Raw genomic sequence first — 20,528 nt, forward strand, 5'->3', positions numbered from 1 at the left:
CATTTAAATTCTGATGAACAGCAAAACCTTGAACATATTTAGAAAGCAAATTAAAGCAACAATAATGGAAATAGGAACAGCTCATTCATTAGCTGCAAGTCAAGCATACCAATGATGCAAGTCAGTGAAGAGACTGTAATATGGGTGTCAGAGACTTTTCTCATTAAATCCCACATGCATGAAAAACGTTGAGCCTGATTTATAAAATCATGCCAGTGCTCCACAGCTGGTGACAAGTAAGAATATAAATTGCATAATAAGATGAGGATCAAATTCTGAGAGAAAAACCAACCATCTGCTCCATTGGCACAATACATCAGACATATTGTGCAATATTCCTCTTTAAAGTTGCAGTAGATAACTTTTATAAAAACATGTTTTTTTTACATACTTGTTAGAACTGTCACCATGTCCTGCCAGGATAATATGAGACAGAAAATCTCATATTATATAAAAATCAAGCTCCTCTGCCTCCTCCCTGTGGTCTTACTGCCATCTAAAGAAACACACAGCTCCCAGTTAGAAGCACTGAATAAGAGTAAGGAGTGTCTTGGCACTGGCAATCATGCTCGTGTACGCACTGCTCATACCCTCCCCCACACAGCGTGCACAAGCTAAAGATTTCCAGTTTGCTGCAACTGTGCTGATGGCAGAGAAACGACTTACAGTGACAGGAAAATGTTTATCCGCTCTTATCAGTGTCCACGCTAACTAGACTAAGAATTCAGTTGCATACCGCAGATTTAACATCAATTATAGAAAATGGAGGTTGGTGAAGGGCAATAGTAAAGGAAAAAAATAACAAGAAAAAAGCAGAGTTGAAATATTTTGTTAGCATGAACAAAAAGTAAAAACCTCTGCTGGTGTTAATGAGATGTTTCCATTGAATGAGCAAATCAAGTGTAGGAAACCAACAATCAGCTTGTATGAACTATTATTCACTTCCTCACAGGCAGAAATGACACCAAAGAGAAGTTGCACACCAAATTCAAAGGCAACAAAAGGAGCAAAATCTTGATGCATGCTGCTCATGCTGTTGCCATTACTATCTAAAGATAAATTAAATGTTTACTTTATGCACGCGTTACCGGAAGCATTAAGTCAGAACATTACATTAGGTTTAAATATGTATTTGTGTTGTTGAATTAGGAGTCTCACAGTAAGTAATTTCATTTTCCTCCTTCTTTCTCTTTTTCTTTTCTCAGCCTGCTGCTTTCAGGAGTCTCCCACTTCTCACTTAACTTTAGCACCTCAGTAATGACACGGTGGAACAGGAGCCTAATGATAACAGAGGCTGTGCGTGAAAGTAGACATTAATGGCTGCATAGTCAGCAGAAACAATTTCCACAGGAGAATGTGGGAGGTGTTGCTGAAGCCAACACTGACCGTATGAAACCAGAACTTGACAATTGGGGCGTTGTAGAACTCGTATATCTTGCGTCCCATGGGGATAAGGCGGTGGCGGCTCTGAACCTCCTCAACATCCTTCTTTCTGGATGTCTCTGTGGCTACCTTACCCAGCATCGCCTGGGCGAGCGTGAAGCCCACACGGAGCAAGTGAGGGACGAGGGAGGGAAAGGTGTGAGGATTTCAGGAAAGAAGAGTGTGGGAAGGAAGGGAGTGTGGTGGATGGAAACGCAGAGGAGATGCAGAATGAGGATAGAGAGGAGGACGAGTATTGGAAGGGGAGGAGGTGGAAAAAGGAAGGGTTGGGTAAAAGAAATAAAAAAAAAAGTGGAGAAGAGGGTTATATCATGAGCAACTTTGTTTTTTTTTTTTAAATAATGTAATCAAAGAAGCAAGCGCAAGCAATGCCGTCATTCCAAAATGTGAAATGTTTGTGTGAGGTGGAGTTCGAGTGAAGGCTGATATTGTAACACGGTATGACGAGGACACAGACACTCATGGATTGTGTCTCAGACAACAATTAGGAGGCAGGAGACAGACAACGAGATAAGAGACAGGAAGAGGACAGAGTGAGAGGAGGAAAAAGATAAGACATAGATATCTCATATCAATCTGTGACACAGTTTTTAAATCCATGAGAGAGGGTTCGGAGCCCATTGTTTTTTAATGGGTCATGGTCTTAATGTAAAAGCAACACCATTTCTCTGAGGGAGCTTATCCACAGAATTGTATTGTATTAAAAGGAACTAAAATATACAGTGTCAGTCAGACGTTTACATGCATCTTAAGGACATGAATGTCATAATAATGTAACCTCCTAATGATTTATTAGTATGTTTTTGCATGGTAATTCAACAAGTTTGTAGTAAATGCAGATTTTTAATTAAACCACAAAGGGTGAAAATATATACACACTGGCTAAAATGTAAACAAACACACCCCGTCATATTTGCTTAAGTGTCCATTCAGAGGTTGCAGAGAAACAATCGTCATTTAGCCATTAACAGAAAACTGCTCCCGAGGTTTCCTGAACATCTGAGATTATTTCCTGTCATCAGATGAGGTCAGATGGTTAAAACCTGGACAAAAACATTTGAGTTGATAAAGCAGCCTATATTTATTTACATTTATGTACAGATGTGTATTGTATATTACAATATAAAAGGTGTTTGCTAAATAACCTTTATGCCTTGGAGAAAGAATGATTAAAAAGTGACCCAAAAATTAATATGACGTCCATGATAATGATGAGTGTATGTAAACTTTTGACTAACACTGTATGTTTGAGAGCTGACCCAAGCTTTAACATGGTATGCTAGTGCTAAACATTTTTTTTTAAATCAGCCTGAAATCAAAGAAAATGTGTCTACATGTAAGTACACAGGGATGTGTTTATCTTCCAAATGTGTGAAACATTGTTTTATCCCAGGCACACACTCACTGGAATTTTGGCAGGAACAGATATAGGTGCCCGTGTGAAAGTCACACCATGCCTTTACTGCAATCAACATGCTCTTTACTCATTCAAGATGTCACACAACCATTGAAACTCATTACAGAGTAGCTCATCTAAAACATCTGAGGATAGAGCAATACAATCTCCCTCTGTGGTGAAGCAGTTGGTGTATGAATCTGTCTGCGATTCATAAGAATCTGAAGGTGTGTTTGAGCAGTCAGAAGCCAGGGCAACAACAAATGGATCATAACAATGCATTCTCTGGCATTGGAAACATGTGTTTTTTGTTTTATACCAGAGTGCCTCAGGGCCTTCAAGTAAGTGTTACAAGCCCAGTTTTGTAAGCATTTGCGCTGGCTTGCTGGCTGGCTTAGCTGTATGCAGATGGAAAGTATGTACAGTGGCACCGAAGACGTACGATTTCAGTTGAGTCACTTCTTGAGATAATGACTTGATCCAGTTTGGGGATTGAAATGACTTTTCTAATCCCAAGTCTTCGCTTGGAAGAAAACAAACTGGATCAGGGAATCATCACCAGACGAACTGAAACAGAACGGATCCTATTCCTGCTGTACATCCATGTCTACGCAGATGGACCAACTCTTCCACTGTGAGCTGGGAGAATGCACTCAGACTCTGCATGATTAAATCCCTGCAGCATCCAGCAGATACAGTTATATAATGCAAAAGCCTGGGCCTCCCATGCTCAGCAGCTGACATGCTGAGAGGTGTGCTGCAGCAAACCATCACTGATGGGAGAGAGTGGGGGGCAGCAATCGGCTGGCATTCAGTACTGTACCTCAATCAGACCTACGTTTGGAGGGAAAAGAGAGGGTAAAGAGAGAAAGAGCAAGAGAGACAAGGAGGATTTACAGGATAAAAGTAAGAAAAAATAGAAAAGCAAAGAAGGAGTTTGGAAAAGAACAAGAAAGAAAGAGAAAAAAGAAAGGAGAGAGCGAGGAACACACACGAGGGAACCCACAGTCGGCGACAGACTGAGACGCTACAACTCCACACCAAGTCTTTGCTAAGACAACGAGAAACAGGAAAGGCCAGTTTGTACTGGAACTGTCCAGCTGGCCAGAATAGAGAAACGAGTAAGTGTGTGGGAAGCACTGTGTGCACATGTTTGCTCATTTCTCATTGTGGACAATAGGAACAAAATTAAAAATGCATCCACAAGAGATATTTATAAAGGCACACAGAATATGGACTGTGATCGGTTCTGGACCCAAATAAAGTGTGTGTGTTGTCTTGCTTGATTATGTGTATAATTTCTGAGATGCGGGGCTGAGGTGGGTTCTCTCACCACAGAGTTGTACTGCGTCTCACAGTAAGATCTTACTGTGAACTCCATGTCCTCCTCCTCTTTTTCTTTGACTGGTTTTTCTGGCTCCTCCTCTTCCTTCTCCTGCAGGTACGTGTCCTGATCCTGCGGCATGTAGGACATCTCATCCTTGTTTTTGAACTCTAGACTCAGGATGGACGGTGGAAGAAGCAGGCCTAAGATCACCTGATTGACAGACAAAATATAAGAAAATGAGATGATAAAGTGCTGGATTTGACAACAGGAATACACTGAATATACAGTGTGTATCAGTATTTTGTCAAGCGCTATATCACCTAATTTTATTGTAGTTTATTGGAATTCAATGTGACGATTGTAAAACCCTTATTTCAGAGAGCCAGCATGATTACTGTTCTGTTAGGGGTCAATGAGAGCAACACCTGCATCAGATAGAAGTGATGCAAATATGCTGCTCTCACTTCTGAAATGCAAAATCAGAGCAGCACAGTCTCGGCAAGAAGGGCTTACAGTAGATCTGTGGGAAGGAGAGGAAGATGGATAACACCATAATCAAGTGTGCTCTTCTCTGTTAGCAGCTGCATACACCTGCAAACATTTATGATAATTTCCCATACTTTATCACAATGGGAAATTCAATGGCTGCGGTGTCAGCACAATATATCAATAACGTAGCATTAGTTAAATGAATATGGGCTGGTACCAGTGAAATATTTATCTTCCCAAAAAGGAATTTTTTTCTTTTTGTCCCATCAAAGGGTCAAAGGTGAAGACCAATCCGCTCCGACTTATTCAAGCGAAAAGAATGATATGTACCACTTGTTGCAAGTCGCAGTCCTTTTGGGGAGTAATTTGAGAACAAGAGTGTTGAGGATAGCTGCCCCTGCATCTAATACAGCTAAACCACATGCAGACGTATTGTTTTGACATTGTTATTTTATCGTAAACACCCAGGGCCATAAAATCTTGTTTGTTCCACTTGTGGTTTCCCCTTTGTCTTTCTGCTCTGCTGAGTTTGTCTTGGCAGTGCACTCTCTCACTTCCTCCAGCAAACGACGACAAATATTTACTGAACTGCAAGGTCTGTCCTGCTCTCCAGCAAAAAGGCCAGCACACCAGTCCGTTCCATTGTCTCACTTCATTCACCATGTAAAGGAGTGTAACGCCACACTTCAGAAAATCCTGAGGCAAGTCTTCATTATAAATAGCTATGACCTTTCTTGTCTGAGCAGCTGCTGTGTCAACCTAACATCAAACATCTGGAGAACCTAGACAAGCAAATATCGCTCAAAATTCAGCCAATGCTGTTTAACAAAAAATTTGCTCTTGACTCAGCAGATCAGAATCCATGCGAGTTTTATTGGACTTTTTTTTTTAATTAAGGTTAAGTCATTCATACACTCTGACTTAAGAGACTTACACAAATTAAGAAATGACAAGAGCACTCAGACTGGTCACAACCCCAATATCTCTGTTTAACTGTTATCAACTGATTAGCATCTTTCTTTTGCCTGAGCAAAGGGCAAAAGAAATTTAAATCAGCTCTACCAAATTAATAACATGCAATTTAAACATTCCTATATTCACCTGTGATATATTTTAAAGCACAAAAAGAACAAAAAGCACCAGTCAAAAGTAAACTGCAGGATTAAGAAATGTGTGGTATTTTAAAAAGAGAAATGTTTGCCTCATTTTCTGTATTTGGAAGCAAAACCAGATGATTCATTATTTTTTTTCCTAGCAGCTGTCACCCTTCTTTTTTGCATAGTATACTGCATAATCACCACATCATAGCTGTGGAATTGAATTGAATTTTTATGTAATATGTTACACTTGTCATTAATGTAAACTCTAATATTGTTTAGGTAAACGATACTTTGGCTGTCTAACCTTTCTCCGAGAGACATGTACAAACTGTAGATGCTCCATATTTGCTGTACAATAATACCAGGCAGGCTATGCCAAATATTAAATGCTGTGAAGTTCACAAGTGATGCATCAGGGTGAACTAAATATCTGCACCTGTCATCCTACCTTCAGGCCTGAATTCTTGCGCATGCGGAGACGCCCCATCCACATGTCGGTCAGCAGCATCTGACTGCAGGTATGGGCAATGAAATCTCGATGTTTAGCTGCTACCGCAAGCTGCAGGCAGGTGGCGTTGCTCCAGTTTTTCAGCTCATATGTCAGTAGCTTCATTGCCATCTGCTCATCCTGTTTATAGGACTGGTCTAGGAGCTCCACAGCTAGCTGGCCAAACTCTCTGTGAAACGTCGTGGAAAACGTAAAAAGAGAAAATTATTTACTTAATTGGAATATCAAAATTAAGCCCACTAAGTAATACGCTGACATCACAGACATTACATTAGATATCAAAAGCCAAAGGTGCTGGCTCAAGGTGGTAAGACAGGGTTATTATAAACAGTGAACAGTGTCCTGAATCAACATGGGCTGAAAGCTCTGTCAGTGAGGAGGAAGCAATTTTTACAAAAGAAACGTAAAAAACAAATTACAGTTTTCAAATGGATACAGGGACAAAAATCTTCATTATTTGAGTCATGTCCTGTAGTCTGAAACAATATCTAAGGTCATCAGATGGGAAGTTAAAGCTATTGGGCAAATTGGTCCTCTAACTGTACAATAACCCGAAACATACAAGCGGTTAGTGGTTATCAAAGGTGTGTGTCTTTTTCGTTGTATGTAAACTTCTACTGTATTTCTACTGTTTCTACTGTATAAATGACCAGCAATAGAAAACCACGACCCATTTTCTTATCGGCAGCCCTGAAGCTCTGGAACAGCCTGACATGACACATTGTAGTTGTCCGGACCGTTCCACTCTAAAAAGTGAGCGATTCTCAGTTAAACTGCTCTCCCTCTGCTCCCGCCCACATTATTTCACTGTATTTTCTATTATGTGCTTAGACATAAATGATTTGGTAACTTTAAAGCTTGCTATTCTGCACAATACATGAACAAAAGCAAATATCATAAAAAATATTGAAACATGTGCCTTAATACTTCTGTTGATTTACACGAGCACGAAGATGTTCACATTCTAAAACATTCACATTGCTGCCACTTTGGGGCTTCGTCAAACTATTACTCCCAATGTCACATATGCACATGTAACACAGTTCTGCTGTTTTGCATGAACAGACGAGGGATTTTCTTCTTTGAATATATTTTCCAAAGGACTCACATGATGTGATCTTAAGTAACAGGTGAATACCGCAGCATTCTTTAAACAGGTTGTGTGAAACATCTTGAGAAGTGAGAAAGCGGTGCAGAAAGAAAAAGCCACATTTTCAAATGCATTGTAAGAAATCATCCCCTGCGTCTGTGCAAACTCATACACACACAAAGACCTTCAAAAACATCCCAAAATATGTGAACAACACATGGGAGATTAAAATTCTAAGCTTCCAGAAAGAAAAAAAACTCTGTCTAGAAAAATAAATAAAATGATGCCAGCAGTAAGAAAATCAATAGAAACTGTGTAGTCAGTGGAGTTAGCTAATGTGAGGCTGAGCTGTGTTTGCAACTTAAACATTTTCCTTGATTTATAATATTTCCATAGTTTTTATCATCACTTGCATTACCTTAATTTGAGCGTATTTCTTTCATTAACACGATGCATGTACATGTCACATCCAATAGGAAACTAAAATGACTGCGGTGCAGTAGAGAAGGTATGAGTGCATCCATCTGTGTCAGTGCGACGGTGGCAGGGATTCTTTACTAAATGCCCAACTCGATGCCTTCCAGTTCTTTCAAATTCATGTCACCCACCTGGAGTTGTGGTTGAGTTCTTGGGAGATGTCATCCACCATGTCATTCTCAGACGCTTCGTGTGCCATAGCCTTACACAGCTTACATGCAACCAGGGCCTTGGCCATAGCTTCCTCTCCATGCTGCCAAAAGAACAGCGCCATCTTCTGGCGCTTCATGAGTACAGCCCACACCATGAGCTCGTGGAAGGGGAAGGGGAAGTGATTTATCTCGGGGTCATCCAAATCAATGTCCACCTCTTCCTCTCGCTTACGTGTCGTCTTCTGCCGGCCTCTCCGGATTGGCATGTCATCCTGATAGAATGAAGTCAAGCGTACAATTTTATACTTTTTCTTACATTAAGTTTAAGGTAGTGTGTTTTTTTATTTAGGTTTTTATAAGACTGTAAACTGAAAAGAATCTGGCAGGTTTTTTACCAAAATATTGCAGCTGTCCCATATGTTCCTATACAGATTCCATCCAATTCATTTTACAGTAAGCTAAGTTTTTTCTTTGAAAGCAAAACTCACATTGAGCTATTTAACTATTTTGTTGATGGGGCTGCAAAATAGCATTTTGCATATTTTACAAGTAGGAGTATTTGAAGGCAGCGTGAGAGAAAGAATAAAGAAATTAGTGGATTACAACCTTGAAAGAACAATACTCACCTCCATCCCCAGCAGCTTCAGTGCCTTGGGCTACAAAAGTGACAAAAGCACATTTAGGATAAATCCTGCTGATTGTATTTTCAGTGCAATAAGACTTAACTTATAAATTTAAATGGGCTTCAATTTAAGAATTGTCTAAACCCATACCAAAAGATTGCATTTTAGGTTCATACTATTATATATTTGAGGAAATAACGTCCTGTTTTACATGCTTTACAGCAAAGTGCCTTTACAGTATAGAGTAACTGTCAAAAAGCAGGACATGTATGAATTATGCATTCATGAGCATGTAAAAATAGCTCGTGTTTCATTTGGGAATTGCAATATCTATTTGGAAGCTTTGTTGTTACTTTACATGTACTTGTGTGATGGCACATTCAGTTCATCCAGCAAATCACGGTGAAACTAGAACCGACTCTCTCTATTATCTTTGGTTCTTGTCCTGCTTCTTTGCTCCCTTGGTATCTGCGCCTCTGTAACCACCTTACTATTTCCATCTTGTAGCATGACATGGTAGAATCCAAGCCTCTGAAATTTACAGTACAGCGACAAAGAAAAAAAAAAACATCTAAAGTACTCCATTCATGTCTTGGGTCAGCAAATGGTGGGATTACAAAATGGCATGACAAAATCAGTATTAAAGTTCTGGATTTCAACAAATTAATGTTCATCATGGTGGTTCACAGAACACTTTTAAAAAACTACAGTGCCAAGCAGTTATTTCTATCTATTTATCCTTGTTCACATGTTATTACAGTAAACCACAAACTTCAATATAGTCTTTTTTGTTTCAGTGTTATAGACCACTGCACAGAAACGTAATAATGTGGAAGAGGGAGCATGCAAAAGCCTAATGTTCACAAATATGTATCTGAAAAGTGTGGTATCCATTTGTACTCAGCCCTGTTACAGTAAGAGCTCAAAATAAAAACTCAGCGCAACCAGCTGCTATCAGAAGTCAGCTAATTATTAAAGTATATCAATCCAAATATGAGCGCTATCTTTGGCTGAGCGAAGAGAGCAACAGTAACGCTGTAGGAGCTGCAGCAACAGGTCAGATGGGAGAGTCTGTAGAGTAATGCAATCTTCAAATCTGACTGTTACAGGAGAGTGGCAAGAAGAAATACATTATTAATAAAAGGCTAGAAAATGGTAGTTTGAATCCTAACAGTGCACATCACCCTGAAGAGTTTACTAAAACTATGGGAATGTTAGAATTTCCCCAGATAATGTTTAGACCTTAATCCAATCGTGTTCTTTCACGTTCTCCATCCAGAGTGAGAAAGAGCTTGAGCTATTTTTTTTTAAAGGAAACTAATTCAGAATTTACTTGTATGTAATTCATTCCAATGTCCTCCTCCAAGCAACTGACTCAGGTGTGTTGAATACAAATGTAAGTCACACTATTCAGTTCACTATTCACACTATTTTTGTAATAGAGAATTTTGAAAATTGTACACGGCTTTTCATATTTTTTCACAATTATGCATTTCTCTCAGTTGACTTATTGCATAAAATCCAAATAAATCTTACTGAATTTTGTGATTTGAATGTGTTGGGTTTTTTTTATCTGAAAGAGACTGTAGTTTCAAAATGACCCAGCTGGGCTCACAGTTGTTCTCTGCCATCAAGGTGTCTGAGGGGCACAATATTCACATTATGCCGAACCTCTTTAGGAAATTCACTTAGTGGAGCATTTCTATCCCCCTGGAAGACAAGTGTTCACTGTACAGCAAGGATAATCGTTCATATCAACTGTGTACATTATTTATTCACACTGAAGCTTCCCTACTGCAGGGAGAAGCTGACTGAGACCCTGTGGGCAGAAGCAGTGACAGAACAACTGTGTCCCACTCACTGAGGAGGTCACGGGTTCAGGCCTGTACAGTTTTCTTAATGTACATCTGCTCACTCAGCTGTCTGATGGTGTCACTCCTGTCTCTGTGGAAAAGTGCATATGCTGTTTGCAATGCTGAACTTTCAAGTGTGCAATCATGTATGTAAAAAGCAGTTCGTGTCTAACAAATCTATTGTAATGTCAAGCATCTGTCAATGGATAGTTTCTTCAGCTGGAGATGACTGCAACTCACTTTTCCATTCATTCAAACATGAATTATTTATCAATAAGGCATAAACCAAGAGGTCATATGTTGTGATATGTGCATCACATTTCTAATGCCTGGCTGCAAATACGAATGAATTTTAGATCTATAATGCAAATGTTTTGTTGTACAAAAGCAGCTGTACATTTTGCTTTGTGACTGTAGCTCCTGCCATCTGGGTCCAAACAGTACATACATTTTCAAAGTTACCTTAATCTGTTTATTTTGCAATAAATTGCCTGTATTTGCTGAGTGTTCTCCAGCACTCAATATATACCGAATATGCTCAAAAATATATACTCATTTGAGTCCACTGTTAAACAACAAATAACAGTTTGAGACACACCTGAGCATAGTCCTGTTTGAACTACACCTGAGGCAATAATGAAATTGTTGAAGCAGAATGAGCAACAGAACACCATGTAACGAGCAGTGTGTGTGTGTGACGTAAAACAGGCAAGCCCTAAACGTGAGTGTGATTTTAATGATCCCTTCCTCCACTTGGCTGTAGAGATTATGTTCTGTGAGAGCCGCGATAAAGTGCTTATTTTCTCTGATTTATGATAGTACTTGATAAAGAGACATCACTATGAATGGCTGATTTATGACTTCAAGTGTATAATAACCATTTCTTTGTCTTTGGTGGACTGTGTCTCTGATTTACAAAAGCACCCTGTGATTTTTCCACTCACAAAATCACAGAGGACTTTTTGCACCCATCTATTTCACAAAAGGAGATTTGCATCTCAAATTCCCCCGTCAACCAAATATCTTATCATTTAGTCTGCCTACACTTGCTATGAGCCGGCATGCACAGATTTAAAGTACAGGTGCCCATATTCCTCTGTACTCCTGTAAATTAGTGGAAGAATAAGGAACGTACAATTGCTCAGTACTGCTTGACGAACGCAGTTAATTTCAAACATTTGCTTTAATACATTTACAAAATAAAAAAAAATAAAGTTAAGAAATTAACTTGTTGGTTTTACTAAAAGAAAGAAAACATTTCAATATTTTTTTCTTTCTTTTAAGTAAGTGACATTGTAAGTTATGCATCCTATTGATTTTTAGTGCATAAAGTCATGTTGCTATTTAAAAGAAAATATAAAAATTTTATATAAAAATTTCCAATTCATAGCATCTCTTATTCAGTGGTTAAATGTTGTATTTTCATTTTTCTTTAACGGGGGGTTATCCCTCAGTCTGGGACAAATAATCTAAAAAAATAAAAAATTTTCAATTTTGTGGAGTTTAAATGTCATTTTTTCATTTATTTGGCTGCAACTTTTTTTGTTATCATGACACTACTCATAAGTCGTGTTTTTCCTATCCATTCTCATGTTCAAATATTTAAAATATACCCACTCATGCTAATAAACTACTTGCATCAGCAAATTAAAATGTTCTCTTCAGAGGACCCTCTGTGTTTTGAAGTTAATTAATAAAATATCATTTCATGCATGTTGCACTTGTAGGGAAAATTTGATCTTGAGGCTAATCAAACTGATATGGTCCACTTCCATTAATGACACTAGTGCTGCAGCTGATGAACCAGTTGGATGCTAATGAGGGTAAAAATCAATTACATACCCTTTTGGGCCCAAAGAGGTTATGGTATAGTGTTCTGAATCTCTTCCTGGTGTAGTTGCATCGATACGCCCCACCCATGAGGTATTCAATGACCAGTCCAATGTCGATGAGGCTGATGCGGTAGTCCGGCGGCAGGTTTCCCTATAAACCAGAGCGTGTTAACAACCAACACCAAATGATTAACAAAGGTAGGGAAACCAGTGGGCAGAATTGAGCCACTGTCATACACACTCACAAACACAAAATCCATGTCAAATTGTTTGTGGCTACAAAGGAAAACGTGATCATCGGATTCACCTTGAAGTAGATCCAACTGAACCCTGGATATTCTCGCTTGGAAAGAACACACAATGTCAGTGAGTAAACCGCACGATAAGCAAGAGCAGCGGAAATGAGGGACACAGAAACTCAGGCAGGATCTCTCTTCCAGTCTTTAGAAAACATCTTAGTCTCAAACAAGACTTTGCCTCCATTTAGCCACCATTTTGAAGGTCTGATTCGGTTTGAACGTCAATTTCAGGCTAAAGATTTTCAGAATGTGACTCTCACGGCACACAAGCTGTGAAAAACTTTGGAGCTATTTGACTTATAGGGCAATCTGAGGGCAATCCCAATAAAAATAGACCAGAATTAGTTTTCATAATTTTATTCAGAAGAGTAATGAGATCTTCTATGAGGTTAAATATTGTGTTGTAGGAAAGTAAAGGGCACTGCGACTCATTAGCCTGGAAGAGAGTTGCAGTAGGAGCATGGAGCTATATGCGGCTATTAAAGCTTGAGGGGAGAGTTAATATTGAAACAGAAGTCCATTCATGTGAATTATGTCGATACTCTTTGCTCCTCATCATGCCATCAACCTCAGCCTTAGACCTGCACTTATTACCCTGGCCCCCACTGCTCCTTCGAGACACACCACTTGTCTGACATGTTTAAAATCAACTGTGACGCCACCGCTGCCCCTGTGCTTCTGGAATAGGGCTGAGAGAGATCCAAGAAATCTTCTCACTTGAACTCTTTCATTTCTAATGTCCTAAATATGTGACGTAAAAACACTAACACTAACGTAATCAATTACAAATTTATTGATGGAACTAATTCAAGTGTTGCTTTTATAGACTTTCATGGAACAACAACAAATGGGGCGCCTAACATTTTGTCAGCTGTTTGAGTTAATTACCCACAAATCAACTTCGGTACAGAATCACTCAGTAAGCATCTATTTGACCAAAAGAAGAAACTCTGACATATAGTTTTAAGCTTTATGACTGCTAGCAACCTCCACTGCTTTTTTACTTGCATGTGACTAATATGTTTTCAATTGATTAAACTTAATTTAAGTCTCAGAAGTCTAATCTGACATTTTCAAAAGTGTAAACTTTAGAAAATGTATAATTACTGTGATTGTATGTATTCAGAAGAGAATGAACTTATGTGGTTCCATAATAATCACTAATGAGACAGTTACCTGAACCCCTAACCAAAAAAGAAAGCTAACCAACGCATTTCTGGATTTTACACTTAACATGTTGAAATTGACCAGATCATCAAGGAAACTTTTAGTTTTTTTAAGCATCGACAAAATGACAGTGTTTAGTTGAAATCATATTTGACAGTATATATTTATCAGCATAAAGATGATACATGTGTGATATTGTTTCTGTTTCCCCCTACAGTATCTTAAACACATAAAAACAATGTAAATTTTTTGAAGTTTTTTTTTTTATCAAGCACAGGAATGACCAACTCTACTTCCAATTCTCCCATTGCATAATATGGGTTGTTGTCATGGATAGCAACTCAGTGAAAAAGCAGCAGAAGTTCAAATAAATACTGTAAATGTCTTCTTTAATAAAGACATTTTTTTTTATTAAAATAGAGTACGCAGTGAGCCAAATTCAGTTGAATAGACAAAAAAAAAAAAAAACGAGGACAGTGCATTGCCATCGTTTCCATGAATACGTCTCTCTCTATATGTGACTGAAACATGATTGAAGCTGATCTGGGTGAACTATGCCATGCATGTTCTCATTGAATATGCTAAATTCAGATGGGACACATTAAGTAAAAGAGCATGTAAGCTAAATAAAGACTAGGACAGGGCAATAGTAAACAACTACAAAAAAAATAATAACCAGAAGGTATTTGGATAGACCAAAGAAAGAGTTAAAGAGATTTTTGCACAGTACTGCATGTGAGCCTCAGTTCTGGGACCAAACCTTTGTGTATGTTGAAAGCTAATTTTATTTGGCATTCTCTTTAACTATTCTTAATCTTGACTAAGACTTTTTAAAGTTGAACAGTTGAATCTTTTTGCTTCTTAGTTCTCGTGAACAATTCGTCTGTCCTCTGATTGTTTTGGTTTAACTTGCCTTTGTCAGTGGTAATCTAGCCTCAGTAAATATTGGCTCTTATTTTCTGTTACTCTTTCTACTGCTGAGATTTCCTTCATGAAAATAAGCCCACATCCACTTCAGAAACCCGCATGCCTGCTGCCTCACAGCTTTCTACTCAGTTTTAACCTGAAACTCGCAGTTTGAAAAATATACATCTTCTGTTAGTACAGCGACGCAATCCTCTGAGAATAATGAGGAATAAAAGAGAACAGCAATGACACAGAGACCTCACCTGAGGGTAGTAGTTAAATCTAATTAGGAACATACTTAAAGCACAGTGACACACACAAACACCCAGCTACACCGTTGAAAGTACACACACATTTTCAGGAAAACTATGCCTTGCACTACAGGGCTGCATGATGAGAATAAAACATAACTGTATTAGTAATGTGGTCTCTTTTTTTTTACTCAGAAACATCAGCTCAGAGCTCTGCTTCAGACATTGTTTATCTCATAGACAATGTTTATCTCAAATAAGCCCAAAGCAAGTTAATTGCTGAACATTTCTAAATAGAATACGAGGCGTTGCTGTCTCCTGAGTGTACAACAAAATTAAAACGGATAATTTTGTCCATGGAGATTTTCCTAAATGTGAAATAAAGTCTCTCTTTTTTGTGTCAATACAAAAAATAAAGGAAAACACATTGAATCATTTTTACTTTTTGAGAATCTGTGCAAAATTTTATTCAAGAAATTAACTCTCAACTTAATTTAAGATGTTTTAATTCATATCAAATTGATTCAACTGCTTTTAATAAAACATAAATCGTATCTACTGAGTTACTCTTGATCAGCACTCGAATCATAACCATTTTTTCCCCACTGTCCGAAATTAAATTAGACTGCAAATTTCCTGTTCCAGGTCAGAAAGGATTACTAAAATTACTTGTTTGCTAAATTCCACTCGAACTTAGATGTTTGCATACATTTGCTTATTGAAGTTGTTTTTTCATACTTTTCTTGGGTCATATGCTTTAGGTTTCTTTCCACAAGCTTTTTACAACATCTTAAAATAGCCATTTTGAGATGTTGCTTCAATATTTTCACATACTATTTCTTCATCAGGCCATGTATCATGTAAAGTCTGCCAGACCCTCCAGTAGTAAAACAGTTAAACATTTGATGCTGCCACATCAAAAATCACAGTTGGAATGGTGTTTTCAGGCTTCGAAGCTTCCCATTTCCCCCAAAGGTAACTGTGGCCATTATGACTATAAACACCAAAATTTTTGTATCATCAGTCCACAGGGCATGTATCCAAAAATGTGAGTCTTTCTCTTTTACAAGAGCATTTACAAACCAAAATCTGGCTTTTACATTAGGATTAATGGCTTGTTTCTTTGCTGAGGCCTTTCAGCTCATGCTGGTAAAATCTTTTAAGTATTATAATACATTTGAAAGCCTCTTTTTACAGTTGTTCTCGTTTTGGTGTGTGCATTTACCAGCAAATCACATTTCTCTGTGAGACAGACAACCTGTCTTCTCTGAGCGGCATCATGGCTGAACATAGACATACTGTTCAGTTCAGGCTGCCCAGATGTGCCTACAATTAGTTGGTCTTAAGTCTAGAAAGCCATAAAATAATCATCACCTTCCCAAATTATAGAGAGCTGTTTCATTCAAATATAAACAAATAAATACTGTAAAGTTAAAAAAAATATTTGATGAAATTCATATATGCACTCATGAAATCAAAAAAGAAGAAATATTCAGACACTAATTACTTTAATAGGGACCTTATTGTTACAGATTTCAGCAGTTTCTCCCAAGTAGTCTTGTTGTCAGACATTTCAAATCATTTCAATAAATTCAGAAAAATCTGAAATCTTGTAAAAATGTTAACAAAAAAAAAACTGCCAGCATTTCCTTTTTAAAAAAGATTTTGCAGCTAGTTGTGTTTTTTTTATTCTGGCCTGGAAACATGTAAAGTATCTTTAATTTCTTTTAAAAATAATTTTGTTTAAAAAATAGAATTATTATAAAGTATAAATAATACACCATACTGAAATAAACAAATAAATACAACTGAAATGTAAAAAAAAAAGAATATATATATATATATATATATATATATATATATATATATATATATATATATATTTGTTTTATCTCATGAGGACATTTATTCATTTGATAAAGTATGGATAACTGATTTATTAATAGCAGTACTTATTCATTTATTAATGATTATTTTTAATTTTATTATTCATTTGTCGATTTAATTAATTTTGAATGAAACACCTCTGCATACCAAATAGTTTGAAAACACACTCCTAAAATATGTAATCTTCAAACTTTGAAAAAATAGAAATAAATTTAAAAAAAATCTGTCTCATCTTAGCATTTAACATAAAGCGATATTTAACACAAATCTGACTGTATAATAGAAAACATTGAGTCTAATATCAGTGACAAAATAAAGATGTGTCTTTTGTATATAGAGTGTGTGTAAAGCGTATCTTTTCTCTACGTCCACCTTAGCTCCTGTGGATTTAGCAATATGTGATACTTGTGCTGTTTATTCACGAGGGTTGGAAAACGTGCAAAGCTCTACACAGCCAAGGCAGTGCACAAAACCAGCTGAAAGAGAAAAGCTGGCCTCTATTGATGGTAACAGCAGCTAGATCTACCAAATGTATTCACACACAAACATAGACATATACGACATATATACACACACACACCACAAAAAAGCAGCTGAACCTCTGTAGTCAAACATGTCCAGTGAACAATATTAGCATCCAGTGAGCCTGAGCAGCTACAGAGCTACTGAAACGGCAGTGACAGGCGTACCTTTTTGACATCTCTGACAAGGTGGTAAAGGGTGTTTGATGGTCCGTGTCGCTGTTAGAAAACAGAGAAAAAGTTGCTATGGCAAGAATTTGTAAAAAAAACCAAACTGTGGTGACACTATGTCATTTGTTCCTATTATCATACCGTGTTATACAGCTCCTCCAGTCTGGAAAGCGTGAGAAAGCGGTGCATGCTGACACCATTTTCAATCAGCAGCTTAACAAAGTCCACTCTGTCCAAAACCAAGGCATCCAGCATCGCCTGTTCCAGGGAACCCACCTACAGAGAGTGAAAAACCAAAAAAATCATCTGGTATGACATGATAACTGCATAAAGTGGCATGTTTTTTATCCTTTAAGTAAGTCATAGTGATCTTTTTTTGTTTTGTGATTTAAGTAAAGAATATTAAAAATAAAAGCAGAAAAAAGTTTTCATTTAAATAATGTACAGTTAGTAACTTAAAAACTTTAACAGCAATATGAGTGAAAATTATTTGGAAGCACTGAGCACAGCTGAAGATTTTCATGCATTTATTGCTTCTTACAGGCCACTGCTGTCCATAAATGAAGATCTGACTTCGTGCAATGTCCACTCTGTTCCACGCAAGAGCCAAACTCAGCTGGTCTGGGGCTGAAGCATTGGCACCTGGTGTAGGAAACAACGGTATGGTCATAAGAATTTATCCTGATAAGGAAACAGATTGAGGAAAGAAACATATTTTGTAAGTTGTAAGTTTAACATGAAAATCTTGTAATATTTTCCTGGCATCTTACAATTATAAATTTAAATAAATAATATGTAAATAAATACATAGAAGTTGAAAAAAATCCATGGGAATGCTTTTGCAAGGCTTTGGGGGAATAAAGGCTCAGAATAACATAATGAAAACGTCGCTGCTTCATTTTGTTTCTGGCTCACTTAAGTCCCCATTAACCAAAACCACAATTTGGTGTTCTTGTTAAAACGTACGACCTCACAGCAAGGAAATCTAAGAAAACTACTGTAACGCAACTATGGGTGATTTTTAATGAGCACACCAACATTATCACTTCACACAGCGCTTTCCCTGTGGCTTAAATGTCTGAGCAGAATTACTGGAGCTTACTGGTACAAGTTCAGACAGAGTCCCACTAATAAGACGCAACACCTACTAATAAGCGCTTTAGCGAAGAAATGTCTATGTTAAAAACCAGTGTGACTGTGCTGCTTTATCAGCACAGTCACACTCTCATTGTGTCTCCCTTGGGGTTCTGAGCTGCAGTGAATTAACTTTACACACTCAGTCCTCAGGATGCAAGCCAAACAGTCAGCCATCAATCACACCTTTAAGTTACACAGTGAGTCCTTCCAACTCTTCTCTTTTCCCACTTCCCTTAATCACTCAATCTCTTACACACATGAGGACGCACTCAAATCATTTCTCTTACTTTTGGTCTGTTCTCGCCTCAAGTCATGTGTCTGACTCTGTTCTGTTTAGCTGAGCTGCAGGCAGCAGCTTACTACCACAGCAAACAAATCTAATCCAGTGTTTTAGAAAGCGCTCATGCAAGATGTGAGGGATTTCATTTTACACCTCCAATTGACTCCAGTGCAGCAGAACGCGGCTTGCATGTTAATTTTCTGTCTGTCACAGTGTTGACCATTAAGTATGTGTTTTCTAAGCTCTTCTCTTATCTTTAAGTTTCCCAATTTATTTCATATATTTTTCCTTTCTTTTCTCTGTCTTTGATCCTCCTTTGCTTGTTCATCTGAATTCCATCCCTGCCACAATTTGCACGAGAGAAAATAAAAATGGGATGAAAAGGAGAACAAAAAATGAGGGCTAGATCAACAGATAATATGAAAAGAATGTGAGTGGAATAAAAGCATATGTAAACTAAAGGAACAAGAGCAAATAAATCTGGGATGAGCTTAAAAACAGGGAGCAAAAAACGGGATGGAAAATCATGCACCATCAACGCTGCACATAAATTATTTAAAACACATTCCTCTTTTACACTTTTCTTCTACAAACTGTAAGTTTGTGTCTTTTCCTCCTCTGTGGGCTGAAGTGCTTTCCAGAAATGCAGTTCCTGAGATAATCAATCATTTGCTCTGAATTGCTAAGCAGCCTCACAGGACCTGCTGCTCCTTTGTACCCATGCATACGTTTGTTCAGTCTGTATTTATGTGCACAAATGTGAGCGTGAAAAGGAATGAGCCGTTGTCCCAGAGGAAACCAGAGAAACCATGGTCAATACAAGCTACTGAGCAACAATCAGAAGTATGGATTCCTCAGTGGTGTGTGTGTGCATGGGTGTGGGCGTGCATGTGTGTGTCCCTGGGAAATGTGTGAGAACACAGAGCAGTACAGGTTTAGATGAACTGTACACACTTTGATCAACTTTATTTCCAGTAGTAAATAATTTGTTAAAGTGTGTAGAATTTATTTAAACTGCCAGTTAATGTTTTATCTTCCTGGACATCTCTGGATGCAAAAGAAAAGGCCAAGTGCTCAAACTATATTATGCACGCTACCTTGTTTGGGTAAAATGACTGGAGCAGACAATCTTGGCTAGATACTGTTCAGTAGAAATGAGTTTTTTATATTTTCTCATACAATGCTATGCAACCAGTCCAAGATGATTTTCTACTGTGAGTGGACTTCAATAGTCACTCTTGATTATTCCTGTCTGTGGTAAATTAGGATTACAGTATTTTTGTTTTCAAAATTTCAGAATAATTTCAGAGATATTTTTATTGTTTCCTTCAAATAGAGATATATGTAAATATACTATATTAGTATGCCTCTCAACAAGTAAAAAAAAAAGCTCAAATGAAAACATCATGGCTTTTATAAAGACTTCTGACAGCTTAACTTACAAAAGTGAAGATAACTAAAGGCAAACATGTGAATATATTTAAAAGCAAAATATGCTTTCTTGAGTGGAATTGTGGGAAAATAAAAAGATATCAGTCAAGGCATCAGGAAGAGAAATGTGGACCGTCACAAGTCTGTTTAACTCTTACAAACAATTCCCAGATGCCTGGAAAGAAAAC

At 37.6% G+C, this 20,528-nt stretch overlaps 1 protein-coding gene across 17 annotated transcripts in view; it reads right to left on the reverse strand.

The window, feature by feature from the left end:
• LOC102220179 (transient receptor potential cation channel subfamily M member 3-like) overlaps positions 1-20,528 on the reverse strand; it is a 145,269-nt gene that overhangs the window by 17,358 nt on the left and 107,383 nt on the right. For 6 of the 17 annotated variants that reach the window (XR_002753602.1, XM_023343975.1, XM_023343976.1 and 3 more), the window contains exons 10-19: positions 18,034-18,134; positions 17,634-17,768; positions 17,490-17,540; positions 12,598-12,633; positions 12,301-12,441; positions 8,609-8,638; positions 7,962-8,254; positions 6,204-6,432; positions 4,173-4,376; positions 1,387-1,527 (exon numbers count right to left, since the gene is read on the reverse strand). Coding sequence is in view for 16 of the 17 variants with exons in the window: in XM_023343975.1 (XP_023199743.1) it covers positions 1,387-1,527; positions 4,173-4,376; positions 6,204-6,432; positions 7,962-8,254; positions 8,609-8,638; positions 12,301-12,441; positions 12,598-12,633; positions 17,490-17,540; positions 17,634-17,768; positions 18,034-18,134 (1,361 nt within the window). In the remaining variant the exon portion in view is untranslated. The remainder of the gene's footprint in view (positions 1-1,386; positions 1,528-4,172; positions 4,377-6,203; positions 6,433-7,961; positions 8,255-8,608; positions 8,639-12,300; positions 12,442-12,597; positions 12,634-17,489; positions 17,541-17,633; positions 17,769-18,033; positions 18,135-20,528) is intronic. The other 11 variants (XM_023343973.1, XM_023343980.1, XM_023343983.1 and 8 more) reach the window with 3 other exon arrangements.

Source organism: Xiphophorus maculatus, chromosome 12 (assembly GCF_002775205.1).
Source record: "Xiphophorus maculatus strain JP 163 A chromosome 12, X_maculatus-5.0-male, whole genome shotgun sequence".
Classification (NCBI taxonomy): Eukaryota; Metazoa; Chordata; class Actinopteri; order Cyprinodontiformes; family Poeciliidae; genus Xiphophorus; species Xiphophorus maculatus.